Genomic DNA, 9,287 nt, shown 5'->3' with positions numbered 1-9,287 from the left:
CCTCTACCAGCCTCCATCATGGTGTATCTGTTCTCCATCATGTGTGGTTTATGGGGGGAAAACAATGTGTAATTTCTCTGGGAATTATTTTTGTCAAGTTCACACACTTAATAAAGCGTGTGCAGTAGGTCCAAGTTGTATTTCCAGGTCTATATTAAACGTATTATATTACATTTAAATATGTGCTTCATTTAGCTATGATGATATGTTTCAAAGATTAGACGAAGTTGTGTTGTTTACAAAAATTTATTCATACAAATCTTACAACACTTTTAAACATTTATAAACGTTACCCCTAAGGAGTTCCGTGTGTAATTATAATGAGTTTGCTTGTTGATATTCATTTTCACACATTAGTAATATATATATATATATATATATATATATATATATATATAAATATTTAATCACGTTTAGTAAGGCTTTTGGCGCTTTCAAAATTATACACAGTAGGCTGTACGGAGAGAGTACTATGATGCTTGCAACTAGCTATCAAATCTCTAAACTAGAACTCCAAAACAATTGAAAAAATAAATAGTAATAACGCACTTTAAGCCTAATCCTGGTGCTACTAAAATCAAAGTTCTGCGCAGCACATAGACAAGCACCAGAAAGTGAAATGTAAGCTGATGGGTTGCAGCATTGTAGGGCCACTAAATAGCCATCTGTGATTCGTGGCGATTTTAAAGTCGAAGCAAGGCACCAAAGCTGCAAGCTGCATCCTGCGTCACAAAGCCTGGAGGAGAATGCAAAATTAAAGAAAGATTGATTTCATACACAAGACTCAGGCACAGATCGAATCACTTTGTTCTACTGCTGCTACCAAAAGGCTCAACTGGCAGTGTCTGCATGGGGTGGTTTGCATAATACTAGATTTCCTTTTCCAAACTTTACATTAGTGGTCGATAGAGTAAAGGTGTGTGGTGTTTTAATTGCGAGTCTTAAAGCAGATACTCCTGGAAACAATCATTACATTTGTGAGGACTGATTTTAAATCTTCTTGTCTATTTTTATTTCAGGTTTTTTTTAGTAGTAGCAGTTCAGCAGTTTTAAAGCTTCGTACATCCTATATCAATTTGAATTAGTCAAGTTGAACTTGATTCTTCTCTTAGAGGATATGTGTGAGGAAAAAGTCATTCAGTGGGATCCCGTTGTAGTAATGAGGTGTGGTAACCTTTTGCCCAGCTCTCTCCTTCAACTTTTATAACCAGCTTGTTGCTTCAAAAGAATCAATTCGTCTCAGTGCTAATCTACCCTGATCTCTTTCACAGTGAGCCCTATTCACAAAGCTTTAACATGCAAATATTTTAAAAATGACTGCCAGTTCATTTGGTTTCTGGTCATAGAAACAATTATGGTTATTTACTAATAGAAAATCAATTTAGGGAGAATTCAATTAAATGTGACAGTTCTATAGCTACTAAAAAGTGTAGCTAAAAGAGAGTGCCACAATGTTTGAGTGTATGTACTCTACTCATGAAGTACATCCCACTAATTTGCAAATTGCCATGCGCTCTCCCAATAATGATTGAAAACCTGATGGAAACAGCTTTCCTAGTCTTCAGGTGCCCACTGCCACTTTTCTCTAAGTTTCACGTGTCGTTTTAATCTTTGTGAAAAGAAGATACAATTAATTGGTTTGCAGCAGTTGATAAATGGAGTCCAGTGTCCTTCAAAACCAGCCTAAAATCAACACATTTAAGAATCAATAAACCATAAATAAATCACTTAAATGCTTGTGAATAGGGCCCTAGTATACATTGAGCTGACCTGTTTGCAGTAAGAATACAGATCAGAGGAGAGACAAGAGGTTATCCAGTTGATAAATTTACATTCAACATTAAAGAAAAAATAGTGATTTTAAGTAATCTTCAAAAAATAAAACATTTACTACAATATACACAGTACAATGTAACCAAAATCAGTGAGCAAATAATGTTGTGTTGCTTTAGACTGCACTGTTTTAGTGGCTATTACAATTGTTTTTAATAATCTGTACTAATTTTACATATTCTTTTTCACATGACAGTAAAGTGAGGCACAATAATAAGACCAGGAAGAATCAACATTTAAGTTCTCATAATGTTTGGGAGAAATATATGATAGACAAGAAAAAGAATTAAATCCACCCACATAAAAAGTACCATGGTTTTATTATTTTATTTAAACAATCAAACATTATGCCTTTTTTATTGTGTGTCTAGCCTCTTACTATTTTGACATTCTTTTAAAAAGCCATGGTATGTTTTATTTGGGAAGTTAGTTATGAAAAACCTTCAAATGCTTTCAAGGTTTGTCTAAAGCTTATTTAATACATGGATAGCACTGGAGAGTAACACATGATACTTTGTACAAGGTCTAAGGACTAAACTTGAATCATCCACTGCAGTCAAGATGAAATCAAACATTCTGTATCTCTTTTTTCCCTTGTTGTTTGTTTTCGAGGGGTGCACGTTTTCCTCTTTGGACTATACTTTCAATATGGGAAAACTCACCAAATTAACTGGGGCATCTTTACCATCTGTCAAAAAGACACTAATACTTCCTAAAGTATTAATAGTGTGGTACTTTTTAGTACCTATTCTACCAAATAGCCCACAGGTTGAAAGCATGGTGGTCACCATTTAGCAAGAGTAGTTATTTTTGTTTGAAGGAAAGCAAAAGTACAAATTAGGAAAGGAATTAAATTAGATCATATATTTAGAGTTGAAGGTTACAGGGATAGGCTGAGGTGAGGAAAGAGAGGGCTAATATCCCTCCAGACAGGCTTTTGAAAAGGAGCCTTGGAACTCACCGGAATCTCGAGAGAAAACTGTTTCAGCCATTCTCCCAAATAAGCCTCATATTCCCCATCCGGGAGAGCATCAATGCCTTGTAGAATTTGGTCATAATTATAGTCTTCAGGGCTGTTGTGAATAAAAGACTAACTTCTTAATTTCAGTTACAAAAATAAGTGTAACATTCAATACAATGATTGTCTTTTGTGTCTATTTCTCTATATATTTAGATATGTATATATCGATGTATATATTTAAAAGACAGAGGAGTTCAGGCTGATTACGTTCGTGTACACACTTTCTTTATATTCATTTTATATATAGATATAGATATACATATAAACTAAAAGCTTGGTCCACAAAGTAGATCTGTGCGTTCTCAAGTGCTTTTGTACAAAAGAAAAACAATATTATTATCAAAATATTCATTTTAATGGCTTTACTTCATACATAAATACATGTTTAAAGAACACAGGAGCGATCCAATGATTGTTCGGTTATCTCAAAATGACTTGATCTCAGGGCTGTACGCACAGGGCAGTTTGATAAATGAACGCTACAAATAGGCTACTCGGCGTCCTTTGTTTCTAAATCTCTGTCTATACCTTTTCCCCAGGACCGCTGCAAGATATTTCTTGACAGCCATTTGTTTCCTGTAGCGGCTGTAGCTGTCTGTGAAGATCCCATCAGAATGCCTTTTGGATAACGGTTCTGAATCATCTTCCATATTGCTGCCCCCACTGCAAAATGGAAAACCAGGACATTTTCTAGTAGCACGAAACATCCCTCCCCCACCCACTCCCTCTCCTCTCCCGTGATTCAAATCTATGGCACTCTACAGACTTTGGCATTCTTGTCTTATCTTTCTTTTCTTATCTGAGCATATCAATTGATCAATCGGTAGATTTTTTAAACATAAAAAGCACCAGATGCATTAGTTACTAAAGCAAAATTATGTTTTACCTAGCTGCAACATTGTTTGTCGCTCATATAGGGGGTGCGTGGAGTTAGCGCTGATTTATGTCTAACCCTAGAGACTATATCCAATATAAATTATTCATATTGGAAATTTAATTTATTCACCCACGTGCATTGTGAACAGCGCTCCTTAAAGAAACATATTAAACAATAGCATAAACCAGGGCTTTTCCTATCTGGTTTTTGAATGTATTTTCGTTTCACTGCTTGTTAAAATTAATTAGTGCACTAGTTTTGAGGCAGGCATGACAATATTAAAAAACAAATCGATATTTTTAAACATGAAATGCTACAGATGAAAGGGGGATGGTCACCAACACATGGGGAGGGAAATCAGAGGGAACTTTGAAAGGGTAGGAAAGCAAAGTCACACACACACACATAAAGAAATCAAAAGGACATGGCAAGACAACCAAGAGAAACGCTTAAAATAGGTATCCTTACCCTACACGTTTTGCCATCAGAGAATGGAGATATTTTCTTGCTGATAACTGACCCAGCACCTTCCTGTAGGCTTTATTAAATATTCCATCTGCATGCCTTTCTGTTCTGAGATAATAAAACGCCAAACACATAGACCGTCAGTGACCCAGCGTAGAAAGGCAACATACCAAAATCATTTTGCCCTTTATGGTCCAAAATGTAGGCCATATCATTTAATTGACAGATTCATATAAATTCACACGTCTTAATTGGTTTGCAGAGAGGCATGTCATATTAATATCCATTCTCTTTCTCTCTGTCTCTTTGGAGCACCCTATTGATTCACTTTGGTTGACTTGGCACAAAAGGAAGGCTCTACAGGCTTTTACATTGTCAGATTCCAGCAAAAGGTGTGTCTGTGTAGCACATTCAGTCAACAACAAAAACAACCAAACAGAAACACGTTTAACAAAAAACAAAAAAACAAAACCAAAAAAAAGGTCCTAATAATGAAATGCCCCCACATGCTTTTCATGAAGATATACAATAATAATCACCTCTTCTCCGGTGGGTAATATAACGTGTACACGTCGTCAATGACAGAGGGAGGGCTTCGTATAGCAATTTGATCTCTGTCAAAAGCCAAGTCCTGTAACGAATTTCCGTCTTCGTCATACATTGGTACCTCACTTTCAAGTCTGGAAGAAAATAAGGCAAAGTTAGGGAATTACTTTGTACACACTATCTAATTTATAATAACATGATCAGTGCAGTTTTAGATTCATGTTGCTCTGTGTGTGTCCGTGTTGAGGGGGATCTCGTAAATATCTAAATTCTAATCTTATATATCAGATACATATCTTTTTAACTTTTAAATAGGCTATTTATGTATTTTTTTATTAAAATGTATCCGCAAAATCACTCACCACATACACCAGAGCATTATATAAAATATACGCCTAACAGGTTGATAAAGAAAATTGTATATAGGCCTGTTCTATTACATTGCAATCTTGCAAACAACTGCGTTTTCTCTTCATTTCATTTATTTGTGTTTATTTCTTTTTTCTTTTTCTAAACAGCTCTAAGCGACATAGCATTAAGGGGAACAACGAAATTGCAAGTAAACATATGTAATATTTAATTTCGTGTATGGAATTAATTTATAATGAAATATTTATTTAGTCAGATGTGACAATTAACATTCGGATCGGTTCCTCACACAACAGTGAACTGTCATTTTTTTTAAAGGCCTTCAAAAGGGATACCATCTGCCTCCTCTGAAAATGTATCCTGGATCGGTTTCCAAATTGAGTCTTCACTGATTAAATTAACAGAAAAACGCCGGGGTGACATTAAATGTTGAAACAGCAAAATTACACTTTGAATGTGGGTGTTTCGGATAAATACAAAAATATAATCACTATATATACATATCTATAGTTTGAACATATAGACATCTTGCATTGTTTTTTAAAAAGAGCTAGAACACTCTGAGGGATTTAATTGTATTGACTCTAGCTTCGAAATAAATAAATAAATAAATATGCTCATACATTTAATAATGAGCTTTGGTGCTTTGCTGGATGATCTGGTAATTCTGTGTTGAAGCATCCTTTCGTTCACCTCGCCCCATGCCTCGGCAAATGACGCCATTGCACTCACACCCAAGGGATCATTCCCCTCTATATACCCACATTAATCCCCTTTCCGAAAGCGGGCAAGGGTACTGTGGTTTCAAACTCCTTTAATAGGTTTTCTCTCAAATATTATACACCATACAGCGTGTAAACCCATTGCTTCCAATTCGATATTGCACAAAATATTTTTGCAGAATAATAATGCATTTGAAGTATTTGTTTTAAAATTCTGAAGCATTATTATCAAAATCATTTAAAGCATTCTGTCTGTAGTGTATTTCCCCTTCATCAAAAAAGCCTGTATGATGGCTTTTCCTAATTTCGTTATAAAAGTGCACTAATGCATGTTTTCATACATCAATTGCAATACATTATCAATGCATTCGTATAACATTTAAATTGAAAAATGTCTGGAAAATTAACAGATTTGATTTTACTGAACTTTTTCTTTTCCCACTTTTAGATATATACTTTCTCCCGTGCTCTGGCATATGGCAACATCATTGTCACTGTTGCTGCTAAAGCAGTAGGTGATAATGATGATACAGTGAGGCTAATTAAAATCATATGCGGAAAGAAATATTTTACCTGGAAATTCAAATAACGAAAACACATAAAACCACATTTCTGCTGAAATAACAGTAAAGAGAATGCAATTCACATAGGGTTACCTACCTAATTTTAGGATAACTAAGACCAATAGGTGAACAGTAGACACTGCAATGCATTATGATTCCGTAGATGAGTAATCCTAAAGTCGCTTTACTAGACATTGCCATTCTGCGAAAAAAAGGTAAAAAACAAAAAGTTAGATGTGACAACTGCTCTTGTAATAACAAACATTCCTGTTAAAAACGGCGTCTACGAAACAATCATGTATGTATCTCTACCGTTTTGCACCACAGCCAATTGTGCATAAAGATCATTAACGTAATGGCATAGTTGCTAAAATCCAAATAACTTAATACAGCATCCACTTGTTTCATTACGGAAAGAAATGCAAAGACTTTGTAATTGAATTTTATGTATCTTCCCGCCCCCCTTAAAAAAACTTTCTGAAAAAAAGAAAAGAAAAAAAAAAACATGCAGGTGCAACTGTCCTTAGGATAAAGATGGGTAAAAGCAAAACAAAAGAGAAAAGATGCATGTTCCGCTTTCCTTTAAAATCCGCAAACGTACTCCCAAGTTTCTTCATGAAGCATTTCGCTTTCTAATTCGTGTCTTTAGTCGGACTTGCCTGTGTGGAGAAAGCGGACATTGCCACATACCTATTGCAGAGTGCGCTGAGAGCAGTGCGGGATGCGATCCGAGCGAGGCTGAGCTTGTGAGAATGAGATAAAATCTTTCTCACAGCACTTCTTCTCTGAAGCGCCTCTGCAGTTTCCTTATGTGCCCGTCAATGTGTCCAACCCTCCACACTTTTATATACAATCTGCAGTTATCAGAATGCTGTACAAACAACGCTCCGTGAAAAGGAGTGTAAACATTTGTCTACATATTATCTTTATCCGAAACTTTTGTTGGGTGTACCGTTTCCCTCGGATTTTTATTCATGAATCCACCGGCTTGCCTTTTTTCAATAAGTCACATTAAGGATGCTACAGACGTCATCAACACTTCCTCCCGGAATATAATAAGACTTTTCCTTCCTCATCGATGAACTAGTCAGAGTCATAAACCTCACATGGATCCTTAGTAAAAACTTAATTTTCAGACAAAGGAGAGTGATCATATTTGTCAATGTACCTATTTAACGATATTACGGTCAGTTGAGGTCATTATATGTGGGCGGTTTCAATGCCTTTGGAACGAGTCAGTTTAAGAAATATCATGTTTTTATTTATTTATTACACCACTAAAAGCGATAATAACTGGAAATGAATGGGCTACTTTAATCCCTATGGATTTGATGAATTCTTAATAACTGGGGTTAGTAATGGACTGGAGCTGTCCACTCATGTGGTGCTGAAATATTAGGAATAATAGGAAACATAAATTGGGGGGTTGTTTCTTTTTCTTTATGTTTTGTTTTTGGCACAGGGGATTCTTAAAACTAGGAATACAGAGGACTTAATGCATACCAAAGTCCTAAATATCAAGTTGTTAAAATAAAATAATAGGAACAAATATATGAGTGGCTTGAGATTGTGTCAATGTACAATATAGCTCGCCATACATATTGTATTAAGACAGAATAGTTCCTTATCAAATCGAACATTTGAATTTGATATTTGTTCTTGTAAATTTCCATATATTGTATTTGTAAGCAAATTACTCTACAAGCGTGCCACCCATTAAGCTTTTTTAAGAGTAACCGTATTTAATATTGTTAATCCAAGTCCTAGGTAACGTCTTGAGGTTTTCTTTTTTATTGCTGGGGCAATAACCCTGTTTGTTTTAAATAGATTATGTTCTTTTTAACTTGAGGAGTCATACTTTATGAAAGCGTGGTTTATTAAGCCTATATATTCCAGGAATGGATATCTATCTGTTTTAAAACATAGTTAATTGATTTGAAACTATAATAACTATAATTTAAATTCATTAAAACACATGGGACAGTTATAGATGTGAGTGACTGTTCTTTATATTAGGATGGGATAATAGTAATACAAATAGGAAACAGTAAACATAATAATATGTGTATTTTTCGATTTCTTTCATATTTTTCCTTTTATCTTTTAAATTGTTATTATGTTTTCTAAAATACAGACATTAAACATGAAACACACATTATTACGTATTGTTTTACCATCAACAAAAGTAATAATAATAATAATAATAATAATAATAATAATAATAATAATAATAATAATAATAATAATAAAGAAATCCGCTAAATTAAATGCAAAGCTGTTGTTTTGTTGCTGTTGTTGTTGTTTTAAATAATCCTAGAATACAAATATGTCAATTTTCATTAATCAAAGGATTACATTTCATTCCCAGTCATGAACATAAGCTTGGTCGTGCAGGATATAGTGATTCACCCTGGCTTAGGTTTGAAGTGTACTTTGACGTCATGTGACGAACATTTTAAAGTTCTGAGTGCTAGAACTTTTTGTATTCAAGGCTGATTCTAAAAATGACGTCGAAAATCCAGCCTTACATAAACTACCATTCCAAACTACTATGTCAAGAGTGCCATCAAGTGGCTGTTTTTAAAACTTGTTGGGTTTAGATAGCTGTTCTTACTTTAGATAAATAATAAATAAAAAAGAAAGAAAAGGAAATATGAGTTTCAGTCCTCGGTATCAAAATGTTATATTAAAAGTTAAATCCTGTTTAAGTATTTATTATTATTTTACCACAGACAAAATTATAATGATGGTGATAGTGGAAATTAAAAAGTTTTTTCGCTCTGTTACACATTTAGGCTTAATTAAATTTGAACACGGGGCTGATCGTGGATTAAAACACCCATATTAACTCTTCAATTTGAAGCAATTGAAATCTGTAAGTAGTAAAAAAT

General features: G+C 34.4%; 1 protein-coding gene across 3 annotated transcripts; it reads right to left on the bottom strand.

Moving 5' to 3' along the window:
- Positions 1-227: 227 nt before the first annotated feature.
- adcyap1b (adenylate cyclase activating polypeptide 1b) lies at positions 228-7,497 on the bottom strand. 3 transcript variants are annotated; one of them, XM_066723416.1, is made up of 7 exons: positions 7,087-7,486; positions 6,494-6,598; positions 4,736-4,876; positions 4,200-4,304; positions 3,383-3,517; positions 2,795-2,906; positions 599-736 (listed from the first exon to the last, which is right to left on the bottom strand). In XM_066723416.1, the coding sequence occupies exons 2-7, from the start codon at positions 6,595-6,597 to the stop codon at positions 728-730; spliced, it is 606 nt and encodes a 201-aa protein (XP_066579513.1). In that variant the 5' UTR covers position 6,598; positions 7,087-7,486; the 3' UTR covers positions 599-727. The 3 variants fall into 3 exon arrangements, with proteins under 3 accessions (XP_066579511.1, XP_066579513.1, XP_066579514.1); XM_066723414.1 differs by lacking the exons at positions 2,795-2,906; positions 4,200-4,304 and having other exon boundaries at positions 228-736; positions 7,087-7,497; XM_066723417.1 differs by lacking the exons at positions 599-736; positions 2,795-2,906; positions 4,200-4,304 and having other exon boundaries at positions 3,186-3,517; positions 7,087-7,485.
- Positions 7,498-9,287: the final 1,790 nt, after the last annotated feature.

The sequence above is a fragment of the Amia ocellicauda genome, chromosome 2, assembly GCF_036373705.1.
Source record: "Amia ocellicauda isolate fAmiCal2 chromosome 2, fAmiCal2.hap1, whole genome shotgun sequence".
NCBI classification, from domain to species: Eukaryota; Metazoa; Chordata; class Actinopteri; order Amiiformes; family Amiidae; genus Amia; species Amia ocellicauda.
Note: the sequence above shows the minus strand (reverse complement) of the source record. Positions and strands in the feature narration are given on the sequence as shown.